This window comes from Canis lupus, chromosome 7 (genome assembly GCF_011100685.1).
Source record: "Canis lupus familiaris isolate Mischka breed German Shepherd chromosome 7, alternate assembly UU_Cfam_GSD_1.0, whole genome shotgun sequence".
NCBI lineage: Eukaryota > Metazoa > Chordata > Mammalia > Carnivora > Canidae > Canis > Canis lupus.
In genome coordinates this window covers 78916043-78942899 of record NC_049228.1, presented here as the reverse complement: position 1 = coordinate 78942899, position 26857 = coordinate 78916043, and the positions used below count along the sequence as shown (strand labels likewise).

The 26857-nt window shown below is 43.7% G+C and overlaps 1 protein-coding gene across 1 annotated transcript in view; it reads right to left on the bottom strand.

Moving 5' to 3' along the window:
• MYO5B (myosin VB) overlaps positions 1 to 26857 on the bottom strand; it is a 332931-nt gene that overhangs the window by 153807 nt on the left and 152267 nt on the right. Inside the window, exons 3-4 of the mRNA XM_038543976.1 lie at positions 18337 to 18508; positions 14575 to 14719 (exon numbers count right to left, since the gene is read on the bottom strand). Of these exons, the coding sequence (XP_038399904.1) occupies positions 14575 to 14719; positions 18337 to 18508 (317 nt within the window). The remainder of the gene's footprint in view (positions 1 to 14574; positions 14720 to 18336; positions 18509 to 26857) is intronic.

Here is a 26857-nt window from a genome sequence, read left to right as displayed (position 1 = left end):
CACACAGAGGATGGACTGGGGAATGGAAGAAATGTGGTCAAGAACCAAGATCAATTCAGAGGCCACAGCTGGGAGCCACATGAACACCATGACCCTGAACTCAGGCAGCGGGATGGGAATCGGAGCTCCGCAACGCATCTGCAAGTTGTGACCTATAGGATGTGCTCTTATTCTGACTCAGCTGAGAAGATAAATAAAATCTTTTTTAAAAGTGTTGACAGAGAGAGAAAACAGGCATGCGCACAAGCAGGGGGAGCATCAGGGAGAGGGAGAAGCAGGCTCCCCAGGGAGCAGAGTGCCCAACACAGGGCTTGATCCAAGGACCCTGGGAACATGGCCTGAGCTGAAGGCAGACGCTTAACCCACGGAGCTTCCCAGGCACCCTGAAAGAGAATACTTTAAATAAATGGATAGGCCAGGGAGATGAGTATTTTAGGCAGAAGATTCTTTAGGCAGCATCTAGTTAATATTGCACAAACACCTGTCTACTTGGAGAATTTAAAGGATTGTCGTCATCTCAAGGGCAGAAACCGACCCCCGGGGCATTCCCGTAGCTCCCCTCTTATGCCCACCCAGAAGCTCCAAGCTACATACAGATGGGGTACACCAGGCACGAGAGACGTGCTAAGAAGAGGGAAAGGCAAAGGCTGTTTCTGCCAACACCGCCCTGGCTCTGCACGTCACAGATGCACATGGGGATGGAGCATGGTCAGATGCTCACCTGTTCCATGACCATCCAAGCTGCACCCCGACATCCAGTGCGGCAGCTCAGACGGCCTCTCTGCAGAGCCCCAGCTATGCAGCAGCCATGACCACTTCCCATTGGATGGAGCACATTAATGCACGCGAGCTCACAGCCCAGTGGGAGGGCAGCTGGAGGCCCGGCTCTGCATCAGGCCGGGGGACAAAGGCACAGAAGAGCTGCAAGGCCCTGCGATGGGCGAGCAGGACTGGTTCCAGCACCACCTGGGACATGTAAGGGTGGTGGCCACGCTGCTCGAGGCCTCAGGGCTCAGCAGGGGAAACCAGCAAGCCTGCCCTTCATACATATTTTCCTAGCGGGGAGCCACGACATAAGAGAGACCAAAAAAAAAAAAAAAAAAAAGCCTAGAAACTGAAGAATGGCATAAATGTGAGAGTTACAAAGATGAAAGATCATCATTCTGGGCATCTGAGGTGGAGCACTGGGAGGCCGTCCTTAGATGCCCAGGCCTGCCTTGAGCACTGCAGGCTGCTCCATGCTGCTACATTCTCCCCTCACCCCCCCCGCTTAGGACCCCTGGTCCAACACGGATCTCACATTCCACCTGCCTCAGAAAGGATGCATGACTCCCACCACCTTCCCGGTTCTTCTTCTTCTACCGGATCTTAAATGCTAAATTTACACAGGGTTTGATTTGCAAACTTTCCTCCTCCCCAGCTGTCTCTCCCAAGAGGACATCAGCCATTCCCATCTATAGGTCAACCCCTTCTCTACTCCATCCACTCAGCCTGACAGCTCGACTTAGATGTCAGGGGAGGCTGGGGTGGGGATTGTGAAAAGTTCGCAAATAAGCTCATTTTCTTCTCCCTTCTACCTTCCCTGGTCTCAGCATACAACCTCCTCCCACATGGTTTCTGAAGCCAGAACCATAGGGGTCATCTATTCTAGGGAGACAGTAAGCCGAAGTCATCAAAAGCACAACGTTTGGAATCAGGGGTCCAGGCTGACAGCTCCCTGTGGTTTCACTGCCAAACCTGTTTAGTCAGTACTACAGTGATGAGTAATACCTGCACATCCCTGATGATCTCAAGAAATACTCCTTGTTCCCATCATGCATATCAAAGTAGGGACATATTTTTGAGATACAGAAAATGTGCCTTTTTACATTTCTCTTAAACATTATTCTCCAACTCAAAGCATTAATTTGTCTCAGGAGGATTAGGATTTTTATAGTAAAGGTAAAGACAAAGGGCTGAAGTCCAAGTTTTGACCGTCAAAATAAGATTTCTGAGTTCCTAGCATGGCATCGGTCTTCAAATCCTGCCTGCTAGTTTGGGGAAAGAGATTTTTTATGGTTAAGTTTCCAACAGAAATCAAGAGCCAGGTCTGAGGAGTGTGGACACGAGCTTCACCATAAACCACGGACAGAAAGAAGTCAGGATATGAGGTGAAGGAAGTCCCACCTGTTGAGGGGAAGCAGGAGAGGCAGACTGGGGAAAGGGCACAAAGGAAGCAAGGGAACCATGTGGTCTTATTCCCAATTTGGGCCTTTTATACACCCCCCCACCTCCCGGCTTAGGGGACCCAATGGACCAACCTGAAGAGGAGGCCAAGCCTCAAGGGGGAAGTCCAAATTCAGCTCCAGCATCCTTGGTTCAACACCGACAGCACCACTAATATCACTGGAGCAAGCAACCACCGACGCTGCTCACCCACAGGATGGGGCTGAGGGCCAACGGGAAGCAGAATTCACTTGCTGCTTCTCAGTGTTTCAAAACGTCTCCTAGAGGACTTTGGGGGTAAACCAGCTATGCTCAAAGATCCTCAAATGAGAAACCCCATGATGCCTTGTGAAAAGTCATTTTGGTAACTGACTTCCATAGCAATAAAAACATCTTTGGTTAGTCCGAAGAACTAACAACTGCGTCAGCAGCCCAACTTACAAAGAAGGAAAAGCTGGAAGCCAGGCACAGACACTACCACTTAGCTCTGTGACCTGGATGGGGCCTAAAACACACCTCCAGTGGCATCACACCAAACCGTGATCATCTGTGACCCTAGCACAGGGGAGAAACACTTCAGTATTTTGGTTGACACATCATCCACCATTACCACAAGAATCTAGGATCCCTGGGTGGCGCAGCGGTTTGGCGCCTGCCTTTGGCCCAGGGCGCAATCCTGGAGACCCAGGATCGAATCCCACATCGGGCTCCCAGTGCATGGAGCCTGCTTCTCCCTCTGCCTGTGTCTCTGCCCCTCTCTCTCTCTCTCTCTCTCTCTCTCTCTCTCTCTGTGACTATCATAAATAAATAAAAATTTAAAAAAAAAAAGAATCTATTAGCAAACATCTATCAATGCAGTACCCAAAGATTTATGTCTCAGGAGACAGCCATGGCCTCCTCCCCTGGTTGGTCAAGGTCTACACTCCCAGCTAACTCCCTAACAGATGCCACAGTTCATGGGGCTACATTCTAAGCCTAGAACATATTCAGAAGGCCATCAGAATGAGGAACTGCTGCATGGGGAACGCTGGCCAGACCAGGAGAGTTAGCTGGGAGGACTAAGTGGGCATTCCCCAAGCAGGCTGCTCTGGCAGCTGCTCCAGGAGAGGAGCTCCAAGGTGGGCCTGATGGCAGACAGACGCCCACCCACCTCTACAAGTTTCCAACTGCAGAATGGCTGCCTCCCGAAGGGACAAGAAGTTTCTGGCTCAGACTGGGTGTCACAACTCTAGAGATGCTGAAAAAAGAACCCCCGATAGATTTGACCTCCAATGTCAAAAAAGGAAAGCCTTAGTCATCCTGTGCATTTAATAAACACATACTCTGCAAAATAAAATTTAAGGGGCTCTACAAATTGGGAAATAAAACGAATCAAGTTGTGGCAATGACAACCTCACACAAAAAGAAGAAAAATCTCTACTTTGGATTGCTGCGCTAGAGCTCCGATACATCAGGTAATTACAACCGATCAATATGTACAGTGACAAATGAACAAAGCTCCTAGAGCCCTGCGACCCAGTAGGGAAGGACACCTGGAGTGGGGACATACTGACCCCTAACATCTGGACTGGAGGTTGGTTCTATATGTTCAAACCAACGCAGCTAGATTCTAAATGTTCATGCATCTATAGGAATATGTCCTCCATCATGTCAGCGAGGAAGTTAGAGGAGCAACTACTCCCGGCTGGTAGAGGTGGCTTATCAGAGTCATCCCAAGGGTCCCACCCCTACTCTCTCTTGGTGCAAGACACTTTCTGAAAGGACATCTCATAATTCTAAGTATGAAAGTTAATTCCCTAACAAACAAAAGGACATCTTTTTAAAAGGTCATGGATCATGAAGCGTTTTATTCTCTATTTTTGGGAATACAGAGAACCTGAATAATTTGTCATTTTTTGGCTATCAGAGCCACTCCCCTGACTTCCAATCTCATTGATCTGTGAATGAGGGCTGGGGCCAGGCAGGCTCAGGAAGCATCTGCTTTAAGCCTGTCCACTGCAGCTCTAAAGGATGTGCCCACAGAGCTTGCCCTTGGGCCTGCCACCTCGCCTGCAGGCTTTCCACAGCAGTCTTCCTGTGACTCTGCTGCTGACACACCAGGTAGGGGGTTTCAGTGCCATTCTTGATGCTGCTCCACATGGACAAGCACCTGGAAGTGTTTCATGAATATTAGCATCTGAGCGTTACTGATAACTCAGGCTCTGCGGGCGAGTCCTGGGCCTTCCCGCAGGGTTCTCACAAGCAGCCACGCAGAAGAGGCCCGATATTCACTGCAGCTGGAGGGTCCTCTGGTCCTCTGTCCTCTAACAGGCTTTCAAATTCTGTATCTTCTTTCCTTGATCGAAACCCACTTTCAGATCCTTAATTCATGCTGAGATGTCAAGAGCAACCAAGCGGGACTTAACAAGTGGAGAGATTGTAAACCCTTATGACAGACCCTTGTGAGCACCAGTTTGAATCCCACAGACTGGATATTCCTCTATTTCACAAGTTTCCTAAACACCAGTGCAAAGATTTTGTTCCTTTCTGAATAACTTTAAAAAAAAAAAAGGCTTTGAAAAAATTTTTTTTTCTAAAAGGATAATTTTGTTCTACCTTTGAGATTCTGACTCAGGGTAAGGGGAGGCAGGGGGGTGGGGGGGCAGTGGTTCCCTGCAGGATCCTGATACAGAGCTGCTTATAGGAACCTGTGCTTATTCCACCACATGGGACAGGACTCCACCCAGTCAGATACTAGGACTCCGTTCTACCTCTTTCCATGGTAAAGGGTCTCCCTGAGGTTTTTTTTTTTTTTTCTTCCTGAGGTTTTAAGCCAAAGCAACGTCCATTGCTATATACTTATTGCTGATGTAATCAAAGAAAAATCTAGAAAAAAACAAAGAACAAAAACCCCAGTACTCTAACTCAGTGTAGGAAAAGGACACTGGGGATGCTTGGGTGGCTCAGCAGTTTAGTGCCTGCCTTCAGCCCAGGGTGTGATCCTGGAGTCCCAGAATCGAATCCCACATCGGGCTCCTTACATGGAGCCTACTTCTCCTCCCTCTCTCTGTATCTCTGCCTCTGTCTCTCATGAATAAATAAATATTTTTTAAAAAGAAAAGAAAAAGGACACTGATGCAGGACAGCAGTCATGCACTCTCAATCATGTGTCCAGGATGGGAATGGGCAGCAGTGAGCCAGCCACTTTCTCGTGTCTTCTTTCCTTCATGACACACAGCCAGTGGCAAGGGGACCACTCTTCCTCCATGGATCCAGAACTAGTTTACAGATACTGACTTCAGATGCTGCCCCAGACACTAGACTCCTCCATCTTCTCTGAACATGCACTCTGGTCAGTAAGGAAAACCATGACCATATGCGGTTATGATCTGTTTCTGTTGTCGGCCTGCACCACACAGGCAGCGGTACCTGGCAGGCTGGCACTCAACGGCCTATTAAACCATCACATAATTGTTTGCTTCCTGCAGGATTGTGTACTTCCCGATGCTTCAGCTTCCAAATGGCATCGCCAAAGGGCATCAGTGTCCACCTTCTAACACAAAGGGCTGCTCTTAGCACCCAGAGCCCAATTTCAGTCTCAAGGCAACACTGAAAGTCTTCGGTTCCCTGTGCATGAGAATCAAGAAGTTGAAACAATGCCACTGAAAAGGTCTACTTCCTCTAGAAAGACTGGCAACCACCCATAAACTTCTGCAATCCTCATTTCAAACATGACTCTGCAAGAAGCAGCCCGAAAGGACTCTTGCGACCACATGGAAAGGCCATCACTTGCTCGGCCCTGAAGGTACCATACGGTTGCCTGCAGGTACTCTGTGAAGGGACTCACACTCAGCTTTGAATTCTCCTGTGGCTCTGTTCTTGTCTGGACGCTAGGGTAATCCTATCATTATCCCTTTAACTCTCTTCCTCCTCCTTACCTGAAAGGCTACTAAGTGTCCTCGAGAGGCGGGGGAGGGGCTTTTTAATTATGGATTCTCATTTCCACACTGATGCCCTAAAACGCCTTCAAATTCTCTACAAACACTTCATACTTCTAGGAACACAAATCTACCAAGATACCCTCTTTGGACCCGAGCAAGATTTATAAATTAGATTCCTTCTCCCCCCTGAACACAGGCTTGCTGCTCCCAAGGAGTTCCTCCCCATCTCAGGGAAGGCTCCCACCCACGAGAGTGTTTCACTCTCCCCCTGCCATGGGTGGGCCCGCCTGTGCTCCCCCCATCCTGATCCCAGGTAACAGTCGTCCTATCTTTCACTATTAGTCACAGTTTTGCAACACAGCAGAGCCAGATGGAAATGCATGTGCTCAATTACCTCGGCTACCTGAGCAAATAAAATTTAATGTGCAGTGTTTCCACTCTTTCAGAAAAATGACATGAACAACTCAAAATAAAGGGATCGGACCTGGCTAGCCCAGTAAGATGTCCCAACTCCACCACCAAAGCAAGGAGACTGCATGTCCAGTCTCACTTGGGACCTTAAACATTTTTGAGCCATGAAGGGAAAGGTCTACCCTGTGGCTTTCACGGTGTCCTGAGGACCAGAGTCTGCTCTGTTCTGGAAAACCATCTGCACTAGTCAGGAGGCACTGTCAGAGGAGGAAGGCAGGCTTCTCAGCTACGGCAGGGGGCTTCAGGGCAAACTGACCAAGCCTGGCTTCTGGCTTCATCTGTTTACCATTTCCATGACCTTGGAGGGTTAGTCAACATCCTCAAGTCTCCATCCTCACCCACATGGTGGGGATTTACTGATCTCACTTGGAAAAATGCATTAATATGTTGATTCTTTCTATTCTTCCTTCAACACCAATTGTATCACCAGCAAATGCTGGTGATGCAAGAATACATCATCACACTGTGCCACAGCGTCTCGCTCTCAGTAAGTAATTCCCTGTCACTCATTTTATAGAGGTCACTTACAACAGACAAGTTACATCCACAAGAACCTAAGCACTCAGGAGATATTCCCAGCCTCGGAAACATGGATAAAGAAGAGATTATGAAACAGGACCCAGTAGGGGAAAATGTTCAACGTTCTTCACATTCTACTTTCTTTTCTAGTAAGCTCTGAAATGTCTCCGTGCTCCAGGAGAGCATTTCCCAAAGAGTGTCATCAGTCCCTTGAGATAATTCCTGCAAACAGTGTCGTTCTACTCTACGTAGGATTTGTGAACCCAGCCTAATGCATCCCCACCCTGGAGACTCAGAATACATGTCAACCTCACTGCTCTGAGCAGTTCCATGTAAAGTCATCTTGCACTGGATTAATGCAGCATTTCCCAAACTTGTTTGATCATTTTTATCGCTCTGTTAATACCATGCATGCTGTTTTCCCAAAGTTGACCCCAGCCTTCACAGGCCTCCAGTCTGGCCCCAAACTGTCCAGTCCATTGCCTCCTCTAGACCCACTCACTATGTAGGTTAAACTCCTCTGGGTGCTGACCTCCTGTCTTTAATCCTTTGAGATCTAATTCCCAGAACACACAATTCACTATTTTGAAGTATACAATGCAAAGTGTTTTAAGTAAATTTGTTTTCTTGTACATCCATCACCACAATCAATTTTAGAACATTTTCATCTCTTCTCTTCCCTCGCCCAAAAAACCCATAAGCAATCACTACCCATTTCACCTCTAACCTCAAGGCCTAGACAAATAATAACCTGCCCTTTCTAGGTTTGCTTGTTTTGGACATTCATGTAAACAGACACACATCTGTGGTCTTGTGTCTGGCTTCTTTCACTCAGTGGATTTGCAAGGTTCATTCATGTGGTAAGCCGGTGTCAGGACTCTGTTCCTATCAAGGCCAAATAACACTCTACAGATATACCACATTTCATTCATCCATTCATCAGCTGATGGATAGTTAGTTTCACCTTTTGGCCATGAGAAGTGATGCTATTATGATGTCTGTATTTAAGCTTCTCCATGAATAGCTCGTCATTTCTCTCGGGTATGTGTCTAAGAGTGGAAGTGCTGAGTCATGCATTAACTGTGCTCAACCCACCGAGAAACTGCCAAAGCATTTTCTAAAACAGCCACACATTTCACATTCCCACTGGGCAGCCTATGAAGATTTCTAATTTCTCTACATCCTCACCAACACTTGTCATTATGTCCTTGTGATTAGACCTCCCAACGGGAGTGAAGCAGTAGGTCACTGTGGTTCTGTGATCCTGTCCTTGACACCCACTTCTGAGGTAACGATCCCTCTCATTCCAGCCACCCAGATGCCTTCTGCTCACTATGTAGCCTACAAATTTATCAACATCCAGCTTAAATTCTACAGTTTTCTTGGACCACCTGTGACTGTCAAGGCTCCAAACTCAATTCTAATGACCCCATGGCATGATTTTTAGTCACACTTCCTGTAGTTACAGGTGTTTTGGCCTACTAGGTCTCCTCTCTCCCATCACATTGTGTGTTCTGTCAGAGTCAGGGAATGTTCTCACATTTCTCAGTGTTCCTTCAGCAAGGAACCTATTGAATAACTGATACCATACAAATGTCTGCAGATGCAATTTTAATGCAGGAGCTGAGGCTGAGGCAGGTAAAACGGAAAGAGTGGGCATTCTGGATGTTGGGCTGGGAGGATCTAGAAATAAAGAAGCAGTGGAGATTAGTCTCCTCTCTTATAGGGAAATATGGGTTCTTGTGCAGAGGCTGGAACTCATGAATGTGAGGCTTCATAGGATTTAATTTTTTTTTTTTAAGATTTTACTTATTTGAGAGATAGAGAGCAAGAGAGTGAGTGGGAGAGAGCGAGAGCATGCACAAGGGGCAGAAGGACAGGGATAGAGAATCCTAAGCAGGCTCCGTGCTGAGAGTGGATGGAACCTGATTCAGGGCCCAATTTCATGACCCTGAGATCATGGCCTGAGCTGAAACCAAGAGTCAGACACTTAACTGAGCCACCCAGGCACCCCTAACCTTTTTCTTCACTGTGAATCTCCATTTATGGTCAAATCTAGCTTTGGTGAATTCAAAAGGGGTTGGGACAGTGACCCATCATTGGCTGTCCTTGTGTTTCCTCCTTCCCTCCTCCAGTGTTGGCAAGACTCTGCAGCAGCTCTCAGGATAAGGATGATGGTCTGCACCTAACACTTTGAACTTTGACAGGATTCCTCCCACCCACTCAGACCATCAAGTTGGAGGGTCCCTGATGCAAGCCACATCAAGAAAGAAAACCTAGGGACGCCTGGGTGGCTCAGAGGTTGAGTGTCTGCCTTTAGCTCAGGGCACAATCCTAGAGTCCCAGGATCGAGTCCCACATCAGGCTCCCTGAATGGAGCCTGCTCCTCCCTCTAGCCTGTGTCTCTGCCTGTCTCTCTCATGAAATCTTTAAGAAGAAAAGAAAAAAAAGAAAAAAGAAAACAAGAACACCTATATGGTCAACTAATTGTCAACAAAGCAGGAAAGAATATCCAATGGAAAAGAGTTTCTTCAACAAATGGTGTTGGGAAAATTGGGCAGCCATGTGCACAAGAATGAAACTGGACCATTCTCTTACACCAGACACAAAGATACACTCAAAATGGCCAAAAGACCTAAATGTGAGACAGGAAACCATCAGAATCCTAGAAAACACAGGCAGCAACCTCTTTGATCTCGGGCACAGTAACTTCTTACGGGACACATCTATGAAGGCAAGGGAAACAAAAGCAAACATGAACTATTGGGACCTCTTCGAGCTAAAAAGCTTCTGCACAGTGAAGGAAACAGTCAACAAAACTAAAAAGCAGCCTATAGAATGGGAGGAGATATTTACAAAGGACACATCTGATAAAGGGCTAGTATCCAAAAATCTATAACAAACTTATCAAGCTCAATACCCAAAACACAATCCAGTTAAGAAATGGGCAGAAGACATGAATAGATATTTTTCCAAAGATGACATCCAGATGGCGAACAGACACATGAGAAGATGCTTAACATCACTATCAGGGAAATATATATCAAAGCCACAATGAGATATGACCTCACACCTGTCAGAATGGCTAAAATGACACCACAGGACACAACAGATGTTGGTGAAGATATGGAGAAAGGAGAACCCTCTTGCACCGCTGGTGAAAATGCAAGCTGGTGCAGCCACTCTGGAAAACAGTGTGGAGGGGTTCCTCAAGAAGTTAAAAATAGAGCTACCCCACACATGTAACAAGAAAGTGGTCTGTGGATCAACATTTTAGAAACTACAAATATAGGTTTGAATTAAACACTCAAGTGAGTCTCAAAAAAAAAAAAAAAAATAGAGCTACCCTATGACCCAGCAACTGCACTACTAGGTATTTACCCAAAGAATACAAAAATATAGATCCAACCTTTTGGATGGTGCACATGCACCATGACATTTATAGCAGCATTATCAACAATCACCAACCACGGAAAGGGCCCAAGTGTCCAATGACTGATGAATGGATAAAGAAAATGTGGTATAAATGCATATGCATATATACACACACACACACACAAAAACATCCAAAGGAAAATTACTCAGCCATCAAAAAGAATAAAATTATTTGCAATGACATGGATGGAGCTAAACAAAATAAGTCAGAAAGACAAATACCGTGTGATTATGTGATTTTATTTATGTGGAATTTAAGAAACAAAACAGCTGAACATATGTGAAGTGGAACAAAAAAAAAAAAAAAAGAGGGAAACAAACCTTAAGAGACTCCTAACAATAAAGAACAAACAGGGTTGATGGAAGGAGGTGGGCGCAGGATGGGCTAGATGAGCAATGGGCACTAAGGAGGGTGCTTGTTGTGATGAGCACAGGGTGTTATATGGAACTGAAGAATCACTAAATTCCACTCCTAAAACCAATATTACGCTAAATAGTAACTTATAGAATTTAAATAAAAACTTGAAAGAAAAAAAAGAAAATCAAATCCCCAGTGAATCGAGAGGAAGAACTGCTGAATCCACAGCCAAGTGAGCCCCAGTCTCCCAAGACTAGAAGTCGTTAACTTTGGTTTCCTACACCCTTTATTTCACCAGCTGTTACAGAGATTCAGATGCAAACACACTGTGCTAGGCCATGGCTATGTGAATCACACAATTATTTCAACAACTACTGATGAGTCATGGATAAGCACAACACACTCTTCAAGTATTGTTAAATGAATTTGTTCCAACGTCTGAATTGACAGAGAAGCTCCATACTCAAAATACAGCAAAAACTTTCCTTGCATCTGACCAATGGGTCTTCTTCCCTGTACAACAAAGATTCTGCAGGGGCTTCCAATGCGTCTCTCAGATCAGTAACAGAAACCCTGAGCTGCTGACACCCGGACATTCAAAAATAGCTCTCTCCTATGGCCACTTGTGCTGGTCTTACACTTCTAATGAACATTCATGAGCAAAAACTGCCTACGAATTTCAGCAAAATTATTTGGCTACACCTTAAGACTCGCTGAGTAAAATGAGTATAAACCGTAAAACAAAACCTAAAGGAAGCAATTCCTGGTCCAATTTTAACATCCAAGCCCTTTAATTGTCAAATTCATAGCTTTTGGGACACCTGGGTGGCTCAGCAGTTGAGAGTCTGCCTTTGGCTCAGGGCGTGACCCCGGGGTCCTGGGATTGAGTCCTGCATCGGGCTCCCTGCATGGAGCCTGCTTCTCCCTCTGCCTATGTCTCTGGCTCTCTGTCTTTCTCATGGATGAATAATAAAATCTCAAAAAAAATTCATAACCCTAGGGTAAGACTGTATCACCACCACCGTGTACCACCATATCCCCTTCCTTCTAATGGGTGTGAACAAGGACCCAAGCAAGTGAAATAACCCAAGGGTAGAATAACCATAAATCCAGTTTCAGGCATGGAAGGGAAGAATGGAGGCCTTTAGGTGAGAGAATCTAAGGTGCAGATAAAGCTGGAGACTGGGAGATTTTCAAAACTACAGGGACCATAACAAGTCTTCAGTAAAAACAAAAACAACCCAGCAACTTCTAATACTTCTAAGTGCTGCTGGGTAGGAGAGATGAATGGGATGAAAAACAATGATCAATGACATTCATCAAAAGACAAATCAAAGAGCTGCTAGAACTTTTAGCACGGTAGGAAGTCATGAGAACCAACCCACACTCACCTGTTTTTGTGTGTGTGTGTGTGTGTGTGTGTGTGTGTTTTAAAGATTTATTTTAGAGAGAAAGAGAGCACATGCATGTGCTTGAGTGAGGAGAAGGGCAGAGGGAGATAACCTCTAGCAGACACAGCAGTGAGCAGAGCCTGACTTCACAACTCATGAGATCATGACCTGAGCCAAAATCAAGAGCCGAGCACTCAAATGACTGAGCCACCCAGGTGCCCCTTCCCTTCTGCCTTTCAAAATCATAAAGAAACTATCCTCCAGAGGAAGGAAGGTAGTTGAAGACTCAGCTTAAATGATTCTCCCCAAAGCCTGAGAGCCTGTTCAGACCCCAGGTCTCTCTCCACTGTGCCATATACTTGCCCTCCCACAGTAATACATTAGTGAAGCTATGTACTAAAACCTGAAGCACACTACAACCCATGCTTCTGTGTACACGACCTGACCTTGAACCATGCTTTCGGTCAGGAGGTTTATATCAATAAGTTATCAAGCTAAGTGACTTCTGTTCAAAGCCCTGAAGTAGATTAATACCGTATGTGCTCGCTCTTAAGGTATTAGAGACGTCAAAGTTGGGGACCATGTTAGCCCCTAGTCTCCTACCACCCTTGGAGAAATAAAATGGTTACAGATCATTTCTATTTGTTGAATTGCTCGTTCTCCAATCATGGCTCATTTTGAAAGTGGTCCATATATGTCCATAAGGAAGCAGAACTTTCTATATACTGAGTTTTACAACCAGCAAACAAATCAGTAAACAAGTCTATAGTGCGGCCTCCCTTGGTGGAAACTTTCATTGGGCTGAAAATTAGACTCTGAAATCCACTGAAACACAGACTGTCTTAAATGGGATTCTCCTCTCATTAAGTTAGCCAAGCAGCCCTCCTCCCTGCAAAGGACTTTCCTAAGTGTGCTGCTCACTCCATAAGCTGTTCTTTGAAAATGGCAAGATTAGATTTAGTTGAAAAGATCCAGCATGTTGGTGTTAACGGGAATATAGATTTCTGCCAAATTTTTGGTGAAACTATCTTTCCCCACCTTATATCTGAATAGTTCAAGACCATCATCAGTGTGGTGATTAGTTTTACGTGCCAACTTAGCGAGGCCAAAGTACCAGACATTTGATCATGCACTAGTCATGATAGTACTGGTAAAGATGTATTTTAGATGAGATAAGCATTTCAATCAGTAGACTTTAAAAAAAAAAAAAAAAAAACCTCATTACCCTTCATAATATGGGTGGGCCTCAACCAATCAGATGAATGTCCCAAGAAGGGGAAAAAAAATGACCTTCCCCCAAGAGAGAAGCATGACAACAGACTAGCCTCAGACTTGAAACACAACATCAACTCTTCTGTGGGTCTCCAGTCTGCCAGCCTACCCTGATTTTGGACTTGCCAAGCCTCCACAACTATATGAGACCGTTCCTTAAAAGAACCCCACCTGGGCTCCCCAAACACATACACAATTCCTCCCTCCCCCTGCTACTGGTTCTATTTCCCTGCAGAACCCTAATATAATCGCCTAGCCCATTTTCCAATGAAACAGACCTGTACACCCATCTGTCAGAGCTAGCAAAAACAAAACCACCCTGCAAAACTGAGGGGATTTATTTAAGTCCCTAAAGAACTCTTAAACCAAACAAAAAACCCAAAGCCACTATGCATAACTACTATTTTGAAATTCCTATTTCAAATGCCTCATCTATCTCAGAATCCTGGTTCTTTCAAAGGGAGCAAGCCTTGGGATCTATGAAATGAACGGTGATACTAGAAAATCAATTTTTTACATCAGGAAGGGAGGAAAGAAATCCAAAAGGCAGTCAAGGAGAGAGGAAATCAAAGGCATTCATTTATTTTATTGCTCAGAAAACAAACGGTCTTAGAAGCCACTGTTTGGGGCAGCCCAGGTGACTCAGCGGTTTAGCACCGCCTTCAGCCCAGGGCCTGATCCTGGAGACCTGGGATGGAGTCCCACATCAGCCTCCTTGCATGGAGCCTGCTTCTCCTTCTGCCTGTGTCTTGCCCCTCTCTGCATCTCTCATGAATTTAAAAAAAAAAAAAAAAAAAGCAGTAGCCACTGTTCTTCAAACATAGGTTCAGGTTCACAAGAACAAGATGAATGTGAGAGGAAATGCAGAAGAAATAGAACCTGGGCTAGTTCTATTCCCATTACCTTTACTCAACCACTGGGCAAAAGCAGCCAAGGAAGGTTGAAACTTCCCTTTCTGCCCTCTGACTACACAAAAAGACTTCCAGGCTGAGGTTACTCTTACCTGGCCATCTGTTTGTAGGCTTCTTCTGCCACAGCAAAGATGTGGGGGTCCATGTCCCCCATGTTTTGGCCACTGTAGGCATAGATGACATCTTGACCATAGATTGGCAACTGTTCATATGGATTAATGGCAACGAGCACGATACCTGCAAACAGATAACATAGTCAGATTCCGACCGCAAGATGGCCACCTGGCATCACCTTTTCAAGGCCCTTGTTTATATAAATCAAAACTAAACAAAGTGAAACTAAATCAAGACTTGATAGTGCTAGGCTCCGGTAGAAAAAAGAAAGACAGGCCTCTAAATACCCTAGAGCGTGGAATAGGTACATGTACCCAAATGCTCAACAGATTACACTCAAAATACATGTAAAACGTTGCACAATCCAATCTTGTCTCAGCCAGTTATTAATTGTGGGACTCTGGCAAATTACTTAACCTCTAAGTGCCGCAGTTTCCTGGACTATAAAATCAGGAATAGTAATTACCTTTACCTGCTTGTCTTGAAGATAATGATTAATGAAGAACTCTTAGACCATCATTTTACATAGTAAGCACTGAGTGTTAGGTTTTTATTAGCTCACATCACTTTATACCATGTATTCTCTTTTACTTTTTTAAAGAAAATTTTGTATCCTCAAAAGTATACATCACAACGATAGGCTCAAAAAATACATGTTGAAGAGTCAGCAAATCATCTGCCCTTTCAGAACTGTTATGGAGGGCAAGGTTAATATTTGAGAATGTAAAGAGAAAAATGAATTTCAATCTTCCAATAAATTCATGCCTTTTTGTTTCCCCTAAGAGCACATTCTGGATCTCAAGAGAACCACTGATAAGGGGAAAGAAAAGAAAGAAAGAAAGACAGAAAGAAAAGAAAGAAAAGAAAGAAAGAAAGAAAAGAAAGAAAAGAGAAAAGAAAGAAAAGAAAGAAAGAAAGAAAAAAAAAGAGGTGTGCGTTTTGCCAGTCACATGGGGATGAGGAAACAGGAATGCAAAGGTCATTGCCAAGATGGAAGATCTCTTAAACAGTGTTTCCCTCGGTGTTTGAAAAGGTACACAAGTCAGGAAAATAAGAGAAACCACAAAATGGGAAAAATATTTGCAAAAAACATATCTGATACAGATAAAGGACTAATTTGCATACATGAAAAGAACTCTTAAAACTCAACACTAAGAAAATGAACCACCTAATTGAAAAACGGGCAAAAGATCTAGACAGAGACCTCCCCTAAGATCAACAGATGGGTACCAAGTACATCATATATCAGGGAAGTACAAATTAACACCGTAAGGAGATACCACCAAACACCTATTAAAAATGGCCAAAACCCAGGACACAGACAACACCAAATGATGGTGAGGATGTGTAACAATGGAAAGTTTCCATCGCTGGTGGAATGCAAAATGGTATAGCCACTTGGGCAGTTTCTTACAAAACATACACTTCCCATAGGATTCGGTTTCACACTCCTTAGTATTTATCCAGAGGGGCTGAAACCTTATATCCACACTAACACCTGCACATGGATGTTCACAGCAGTTTTGACAACTGCCAAAACTTAGGAGCAACTAAAAGGTCCCTTAATATGTGAATCAAACTGTGATACATGCAGATAATGGAATGTCAGTGTTATAAAAAGTGGCTTATCAAGGTATGAAAAGACATGGCGGAAACTTAAATGTATATGACTACATGGGAGAAGCCAATCTGGAAAGGCTGTGTGATCCCAAACTCTACGATAGTCCACAAAAGGTAAAATGACAAAGACAGTAGAAAAAAATCAGTGGTTGCCAGGGCCCAGGGGGAGGGAGGAATGCCTACAAAGAGCCAAGGGGACGTGAAGGCCATGAAACCACTGTTAGGGTACCACAAGAGCAGATACATGTCATTACACATTTGTTCAAACCCATGGAACGTGCAGCACCAAGACTGAGCCCTAATGGAAACTAGAGATTCTGGTGGTGTGTTACTATAGGTTTGCCAATTTTAACAAACGTACCACTCTTGAACAGAATGTTAACAGGTAAGGCTGAGCATGTGTGGGCAAAGGGGGTGTCATATGGGAGAGCTCTATCTTCCATTCAATTTTGTTGTGAACCTAAGTAAAGTTGTTTTTAAAAAGTCTATTTAAAAGGGGGAAAAAATAGTCTGGAATACTTGGAATAATCTGGTTTATTACATTTCAGGCTAAGGGAGGGAAAGGACACCTACCAAGTCTTCAAATGGAAGCTCGCCTGAAAAGACAACCTGGCCCAAAAAAGAAGTCTCCAAACTCTGATTAATCCCACCTAAGGTTAATGACTGGGGAGAAGTCTGTTAAAAACAGCCTCACGTGCTGTGCTGGCTGAGAGAGTTGCATAAAAGCCTAATTCCTGTAGCATTCAATTTTAGATATTCTAAGGTCACACGTTTTCCTGAAATGTCTCAGCCACTTCCAGAGCAGAAAGGAATGCTTCCTGATGACTCCGTACTCTGTGCTATGTTGGTCACTCTGAACAGCTGAAGCCAGAAGAGCCAAGGTGCATTTAGAGAAATATGTACAGACAGCAGGACCTCTTTCCAAAGGGGTGACTTCAAAAAGTGAAGCTCATGGTGGTTTATTCCTTTCTCCCAAAAAGGGAGATTTTTCAAAAAAAAAAAAAAAAAAAGTTTTGAAAAAGCCCAACTTATTCAAGCCTCTGATAACTGATGGTCTTTTTCAAATAAAATTCCCACTAGTAATTGAGTTGAAGGAGTTTTTAGGAAAGGACTTCTCAAGCACTGAAGTCTAGTAGAAAAGCTCACTGGAACTTAGCAGCCAGCCAACCAACTCCAAACCAAAATAGAATATCACAGTGAAAAGAACTCTGGTCCTGAGGCCTCTCTCTTGTGATAACAGATAAGACCAAGGCTCTGAAGCAAGGCAGGGACAATTCCCACAAAGCAGCCCACGGCCTGACTGCTCAGCCAGATTCTGAAATGGTTTGCTCCTCAGACAATGATTTACAGGGTTCTGGTTTTCACTGTAGCATCTCATACTCAAAAACAGAATGAGGGAAATTGAGAAGTTTCAAGAAAAACAAAAACAATTTCAGGACTTTTTAATTAATTTTTTAAAAAGATTTTATTTATTTATTCATGAGAGACAGAAAGAGACAGAGAGAGACAGATGCACAGAGACACCGGCAGAGGGAGAAGCAGGATCCATGCAGCCCAATGCGGGACTCGATCCTGGGACTTCAAGACCATGCCCTGGGCTGAAGGCAGGCAGTAAACCACTGAGCCACCCAGGGATCCCCAGGACTTTTTAGTTTAAAATATGTTTTCTGCTCATGTATTGGACAAATATTCATCATGCCCCATGTTTGTGCAGGCAAAGGAGAGCACCAAAGACAGCACTTTCTTGGGTTCACAACAGAAGCCAGCCAGGCATCCATTTCCAGAAGCGTGCTCTGTGAGAGGGGCAGATGCCCAAGCTAGGACCCTGGGCTGCATTAACTGCTCTCCTACAGACCCCAGGACTGTGCCCAAACCAGCCAGGGCACATGGCATGCTCCACTTCTGTCCTGGTTGAGCTGAGATTAACACCCATCAGCCCACAGAGATGGAGGGCAGCCTAATTAAGCCACATTCTCTAATTGCAAACCTTTCAAGGGTCTCAGATGAGAGGTACTCAGAAGAATGCTAGTAGGATTCCTAACCATTAGAGTTCAGCGTGTCAAGTCTGAAGATTTTAAGTACTTTCAAACACATGCAGCCCATAGACACACACCACTTACCACAGTAAGTGTAGATATGATTCGACTCCAAGAAACGGACCTTTAAATTATGCAAAACTGCAGGCTCATGTAGGTAACTAAGGGCAGTTAGGTCATTTTCTCCCACCAAAATATCTGGATTCCGCAAAAAAGGCAGCTGGTTGCTTTGGACATCGATGGGGTATTCCCGAATCTAAAGAAAGGCAAGTAATAGACACAAAAAGGCAGAATTATGAACCATTTCACCTGTATTCAACGTCCTGTCGTGTTGGCAAGAATCACCGCCCTCACAAGATTGTGAGTGATGAAGACCAATAAACTGTTTTAAAGAAGGGCCAAACAAAAACACTTGTGTTGCCCCAAGTGACCAGCCCAGGTGGAAAACTTGCCTGTGACATCATCCCAGTGTATCGCCATCACATGAGTGAGGGGCCGAGAGATTCAGGAAGCACAACAAGGTTTAACAACGTGTTCTGCTGGTGGGTCTTTGAATCCGGTGGCAGTGGGAGTACCGCGCCTTCTCCCATGCAGCAAACCTCCTTTGCCCCCATTTAAAGCTGTTGCTTTCTTCCTCTGCCCTCATCAACCCATCCATTCACTTTTTATTGGAATCGCCTTGCAACTGACTGCTTCACATAAATGCCCTAAGCTGTACAGATTCTTCAACAAGTGGACTACATGCTACTGGAGGGAAATTATTTTACTTTGATCTAACATGTAACAGAAGGTGGTGTTATGTGTGTGTATGTGTGTGTGTAATCAGGAAGAGTTGGCTGCAAGGTGTGATCCTCGTATCCTTAGCATGACACTTGGACATGAGTACTCAAAAGATGTTTATAGACAGGGTATGTTCATAACTGACTCATGTATATACATATCAATGTATAAAAAAAGATGATGCTCTTTTGTATATAAATTGTAAACCATAGCCCAAATTTTCCTGTGTTTTATCTAAGTTTTACAGTGTTCTTTAAAATCCAGGAGCTTGCAAAAACAGTTTCCCAAACACTACTCCTGGCAGTAGTGTGCCACTACTTATGTGTGGGAGTCTGGGGTGAGGCCCAAGAGTCTGAAATTTTTAAATACCCACAAGTAGTTATGCAACAGGTGGTCTCTAGATATTTTAAGAACCACCATTCTAGGCACGCCTTTCAGGAAATTCTATGGGCATAGCATCAATTTACTGGAATAACAGTTTAAGAAAAAAAAAACATGAATATCAACTTTCTCTCCTACTTTTAAATGGTCTTACACAATCAGATCTTAAGGTATATGATAGCCAGCAAGTACAATAATGGTGCTAAAATCTGCAGATAAATGAAACCTACTCGCAGATCCAGAAATAAATGCAGGCACAGAAGGAAAATTTGTTCATAACAATGAAGCAAATCATCAAAAGGAATTTCCCTAGAACAGTGGTAGGTAAACTGGAAGGCATTTAGGGGAAAAAAAAAAATTGTGCCAGTATTCTACTCTCATTCTCTCATATAAGGTAGAACAAAAACCAAAGTGCAAAAAGAAACATAGGTAGTTTGAAAAGCTTTGGAAGGTTTCTAAAGAATGACAGAAGAGTCAGAAGTATGTCCCAAATTTTTGTATTTTGACTATAAATAGAATTTTTAAGCCATCATCAAGCACACCACACAGTAAAACGAGAGAAGGGGACAATGATTTTTACATTGCATTAATTCATAACAGAATTAATCTTAGTATCCACAGTTTTAACAAGTCAAAAAACCAATATCCCAACAGAAAATTACGTAGGAGATGCAAGTCACAAAAAAAAAAAAAAAAAAAAAAAAATACCACTACAGATGGACAACACGAAAAACTAATCAGTGGTCATTAACCAAAGAGATGCAAATAGTAGATTACCATCATTATCCACCATATAAGCAAAGGTGTAGAAACTCCCAAGACCTCCAAAACAAAGGATGTGGTCAAATAGACCTACTGTGTGCAGGTTTGACCTTTCAGAAGGCAGCTGGAAACACCGGTCACAACCCTTCATGAACAGACTCTTCCTTGGCTTCAGGAGACAATCTTACAAATGGGCAAAGATATCAACAATCTAAACCATGAAAATAAAACCCAACATACACCTGTATCTGTGCTGAATTGACAAAGAGGCATGTTACAGAATGAAATATGGGATTCCTTGTTTTGAAAACTATGTTAAAGTCTGTCTGAAATGACATCTCCACAAATTATCAAGTCACCCATGTTAGGTTTTCTTTGTATAGGTTCATGTCATGGTGTGTGTGTGTGTGTGTGTGTGTGTGTCTGTCTGTCTCAAGGCTCTTCTTTTTGTGTGAAGGTCTTATCAAATTTCCTCCATATAGGAGACTAGTAAACTGGCTATCACAGACATGATACCAAATTCCCAGAAGGTGGGCAACAAGGGAAAGTGGAGTATGTTGAGATTTTAAGTTCTAGAGCTGATGGCTCTGACCACCCTTCATCTCTGAGTGTCACTGAAACTCTAACACAACCCCCTCGGCCCGAGAGGCTTTCTCAAGACCTCCCCATGGAGGTGTCCCTCGCCTCTGGAAGAGCATGTTGGCTCTGCACATCCTGTGTGTCTCTCCACCCCCGCCCACCCCGCCACACAGCACAGGACCCAACCAAGTGCAGCCTCACCAGGCTCAGCCCCTCATTTCCCATATTAGAAAGTGGGGACCTCAGCTCTGTGTCTTTAGCCCCCAAGATGGAAATGCTGTCATTCCCCATCTTTCCTCAGATGAAACACCCCCTCAAGAACTCTCCCCCCAAAGCGCACAGAGGAAAACTCATCTGTGATTCTGTGAAAATATGATCCACAAATACACCAGTGGTACTGGTTACAGTATAATCGCTAAGTCAAAATGCCCAGAGCAGCAGCAAAGATGTAGGAGGTGCAAGCTCAGCATTAGTACAGATTTTGTGGTGTGCGTACATCCAGAGGGAAGCAGGGAATGAGAGACTGAAGGTTTTTTTTAAATAGGATTTTGATTTAAACACTGCTGTTAGTATTGAACATTCACAGCTAACATGATTTTATTTGAAATCTAAGCATTTAGGATGGGATCAGGGACCATAAAAACTTCCTGGCACCAAACACTTCACAACGTAGTAACTGAGCCTCTGGAGGTGAAGAGGCGGCTAAATGGTTAACACTCATCGCAAAATTTAATTCTCAGTCACCCACCTGTAATGAACCTCCACCCCCACCCCACTCCCCCCGAAAAGAGGAACAGATGGGCATCTCCAACTGGTCCTCACCTGGCATATTGGGACTAGGCAAAACTTGAGAATACAGAGGAGGAGGTGGTTAGGGGATTGGTCCAAACTTGCACTTTCCGGTAGGGCAGCACATATGGTTATTGTGATTAAATTCATTGAAATTAAATATAATCAGAACTTCATTTTCTCGGCCACACTCATATTTCAAGACCCCAACAGGCATGTAGCCAGGGACTACCATACTGGACAATACAGATACACCACATCCCATTGTACCAACTGCTCTTTTAGAGAAACCTGGTCTAGATTGCTTTATACTCTGTGGGTCTATGGTTTTAGAATACTTAATAGGTGCTCAAAAAAATATTAGCTGGAAGGAATGTCGGGTTTTTTAAATGACCCCTCTCATATCAATTCGTATCCATGTTACATGGAACTACATAAAGAGAATATAATCCTAGAAGCATCTTTGAATGACAACTCCCAACACAAAGAGTTGGAGCTAATAAGAAGCCTATATAGTAGATAAAGCCAACTTTTTTGTCCTACTCTACCCATAGAACTAAGATCTAAAGAAAACTTAAGCTATAATAGGGTTACCAAGTGGAAGCCAACTTTTTTGTCCTACTCTACCCATAGAACTAAGATCTCAAGAAGACATAAGCTATAATAGGGTTACCAAGTGGCAAGGGGTTAGCGTTGACCTGAAGGACTACACATACCCTAACTCTGACACCCAACTAGGAGTCAAACTGGGCTGAGAATCATGGTGCAGATCTAAGTGTTGTCTTTACCATGGTGCATGGTTCCTGATTTGAGAAGCCACCAAGAAACTCAGAAGTAGCTGCCCAAGGGGGTTGCAAAAAGAGTGTAGGTTGAGTGTAAAAGGGTACAGAGGCGGTTGGGCCAAGTATCTCATCAAGTTTCTAATAGATTTCTGAAGATCCCTGGCCTTGACTTTCTCATCTCCTAAACTCATATGTATTACGTTCATTACACATTATACGGAAAGCCCCACAAAGGTGCAGACATGTTTTCACTGCTGTACAGCCAGATCCTGGCAGTACCATTGCTCAACTGTTTTTAATCAATAATGAATGAATGGTGATGCAAATAATTAAGGGAAGAAACTGAGTTTAAACAAAATTCCCAGAGCAAAAAAAAAAAAAAACAGAGTCAAAGTTAATCTTTTGAGTCTATTTTATTGCAAGAAACACAGCTTGGACATTGTTAGAATCATGGGTTCCTAGTTTGGCTTCTGACCTGGCATCTCAGCAATGAGCAGTCCAGACCATTTCCTCTACCAGCTTAATCCAGGGTTTACTCAATGTCCACACTGCTTTCATTTAGGACAGGAGGTGGGATGGGCGATGGCCGCCCTGGGCATTCTAAGATGCTTAGCAGTATCCCTGCTCTCTACCTGCCCGAGGCCAGTAGCAGACCTCCCTCCTCAGTCAGGACAACCCAAAACCAATCCAAACACTGCCAAATGTCCCTGTACTGGGGGTGGGAGTAGCAGGGAGAAAACAGGGGGTAGAAATCGCTGCTTCATTCATTTCTGAGCAGAAGCAGCCAGGCAAAATATCCTAAATGATGGAAAAGATCATGAGTACAGTGGACAAAAAGGGCAACGGTCATATGGAGGCAGATATGCAAGGAGATGGATGCTAATAATGATCACCTAATAGTGTGAATACACTTAATGCCTCTGACTGCACTTGTAGAAAAATGGTGAAGATGGTCAGTTTTAGGTTGCATGTATTTTATGATAAAAATATTTTATGATAAATATATTAGAAAATTATAGCCTACTTTAGAGACAAGATAACTAACTGCATTGGCAACAGTATTACTGATAAATATTTATATGCCATTTTTATAACTGTAAATGTTTTTTGTACATGTGCAATATAAACATGGTACTTTTTTTGTATATGTTTTTCTTGGAGTTCGATTTGCCAACATATAGCATAACACCCAGTGCTCATCCAACATGATACTATCTGCTTCATGTCATTCTTGCCAATTCAACAAAGACCATCTCAACTGTGGATTATTGAGCAACTGAAGGCAAAAACTTTAGTGACCAAACAAATATTAAAATAAGAACAGAAATAACCAGTAAAACAAAGAGAAACCTAGTAATCAAAATCATTTGAAGTTTTACTGGGAGTAGCTACCACTCTTAGCTCTGGTTTGGCAGATGCGCACACAGCTGGCACTTCACCTGAACCCAGAAGGACAAGACCCAGGAGCATTCTCCAGGTGCGCAGGTCTGAGTGCACTAATGATCAAGTAGAGCAGTCCTAGTTCTTCTGCAGCACTTGCTTCCTGACATAACGATGCAAGTTTGCAATCTCCTGGCTGGAACAGCTTGATATGTTTGGCACCATCTGGAGACCTGAGTAAGAGGGGCCTGTCCCTGGGTCTTGCACCTTCAAGTGCTCCATCATCTTCAACACAAAATAGCAGCTCATTAAAGAGCACATGATTGCTCTGCACTTGGCATCAGGCTTGAGCACTGACACAGTGAGATCTGCAGCCCTCAACATCCACTCCCATGACAAGCACCTCAGGCCCCAGGAAAATGCTCCTGTGCACCCCCCCCCCTTTGCCCCATGTCCTTGAAGACACACAATGGCCTCCAGGTGCCTGGGACATCTGTGGACTGTGTAACACCGCCAACACCAGACACCGCTTTGTGGTGCGGGGAGGCACTGGGCAGTAAAAAGGCTGAGAGCCCAGGAAAGGCAAATGAGCATGGTAACCCTTCCTTTCAGAGGGCACGACTGCCAAGACAATTCACACATAGAAACACCATTTCCCAGTCGGGCCTAATGCCCAATTCCGAGCTTCTCCATAGGCTATGAGGCTCCAGAGGCACTCACAGATCAGTACAGTGTTTCCAACCACAGCAATGCAACACGAGGAACATTGTGCAATACTCAATAATTCGTGTTCCCTTAAGTTTGTTTATATATAGGTAGAGGCGCACAACATGCTTAAAGATCATGGTTCTTTACACTGGCAGCCAGATGGAGACTGAACAGAGATGCAAATATATTTTTAATATATTAGATGTTTTGGTTTTCAAAACTTAGAAATGTCCATTTTACTTAAATTCTGATGAAGTTTGCCTATATTAATAGATGTAAGCTTACAGCTACCCGCTTGCCCTGACCCCACCGATTTTCAAGGGCGTGAGTATGCAGAGATACTGATGGAGCACATTCCCCGCCTTCAAGCTCACATATGCCCATCTTCCTCTCACACAGACCCAGGGAGGACCCTGTACACAAGGAGTACTCACCACCAAGGTGGCTGTGGGGCACTAGATAGGAACTCCAGGCAGAAGACAAGCAGGAATAGATGTCATAAAAGCCATATGCAAGAGACCCACACTCAATATCCTCAATGGGGAAACAGAACTTTTCGCCTATAACCAGGAACAGACCAGGGATGTGCACTCTCACCATTACTATTTAACATAGTATTGGAAGTCCTAGCCTCCATAATCAGACAACAAAAAGACATAGAAGCCATCCAAATTGGCAAGGAAGAAGTCAAACTTTTATTCTTTACAGACAACATGATACTCTACATGGAAAATCCAAAAGACCCCAACAAAAATTACTAGAATACACAAATTCAGCAAAGTTGCAGGATATAAAAACCAATGTACAGAAATCTGTTGCATTTCTATATGGTAATAATGAAGCAGCAGAAAGAGAAATCAAGGGCTCAATCCCATTTATGACTGCACCAGAAACCATAAGATATCTAAGAATAAACACCTAACTGAAGAAATAAAAGATCTGAACTCTGAACACTATAGAATGCTTATAAAAGAAATTGAAGAGGACACAGGGAAATGGAAAAACAGTCCATGCTGGTGGATAAGAACATACATTGTTAAAACATATATACTAACCCAAGCAATCTACATATTTAACGCTATCAGCATTTTTCACAGAGCTGGAACCAACATTTCTAAAATCCATATGAAACCACAAAAGAACCCAAATAGCCCAAAATCCTGAAAAATAAAAGCAAAGCTGGAGGCATTAAGACAGTGTGGTCCTGGCACAGAAACAGACACATCGATCAACGGAACAGAATAGAGAACCCACAACTCTATGGTCAACCAATCTTTGACAAAGCAGGAAAGAACACCCAATGGAAAAAAGTCTCTTCAACAAATGGTGTTGGGAAAATTGAACAGCCACGTGCACAAGAATGAAATTGGAGTGAAACTTTCTTACACCACACACAAAAATTCAAAATAGATAAAAGACCTAAATGTGCGACAAGAAACCATCGAAATCTAGAGAACATACGCAGCAACCTCTTTGACCTCGACCATCGCAGCTTCTTGCCCCTGCGACACATCACCAGGGGCAAGGGAAACAAACAGAAACATGAACTACTGGGACCTCGTTGAGATAAAAAGCTTCTGCACAGCAAGGGAAACAGTCAACAAAATTCAAAGGCAGCCTATAGAATGGGAGGAGATATTGACAAAAGACAGATCTGATAAAGGGCTAGTATCCAAGATCTATAAAGAACTTTTCAAGTTCAACACCCAAAACACAATCAAGAAATAGAAGGTACAAATAGATACTTTTCCAAAGATGACATCCAGATGGCCAACAGACACATGAAAAGATGCTCAACACCACTCACCATCAGGGAAATACAAATCAAAACCACAATGAGATACCACCTTACACCTGTCAGAATGGCTAAGATGAACACCACAGGACACAACAGGTGTTGGCGAGGATGCAGAGAACAGGGAACCCTCCTGCACAATAGGTGGGAATGCAAGTTGGTGCAGCTACTCTGGAAAAAGTGTGGAGGTCCTTAAAAAGCTAAAAATGGAGCTACCTATGATCCAGCAATTGCACTACTGGGTATTTACCTAAAGGATACAAAAATACAGTTCCGAAGGCACACATGTATCCCAATATCTATAGCTGCATTATCAACAATCATCAAACTATGGAAAGGATCCAAGTGTCCATCAACTGACAAATGGATTAAGAAGATATGGTCTAGGGCAGCCCTGGTGGCTCAGCGGTTTAGCACCTGCCTTCAGCCCAGGGCAGGATCCTGGAGACCTGGGATCGAGTCCCAAGTCAGGCTCCCTGCATGGAGCCTGCTTCTCCCTCTGCCTGTGAGTCTGCCTCTATCTCTCTATGTCTCTCGTGAATAAATAAAATCTTTAAAAAAATTGTCTAAATACACAACTCAATATTACTGAGCCATCAGAAAGAACGAAAGCTTACCATTTGCAACAACAATAGAGCTAGAGTGTACT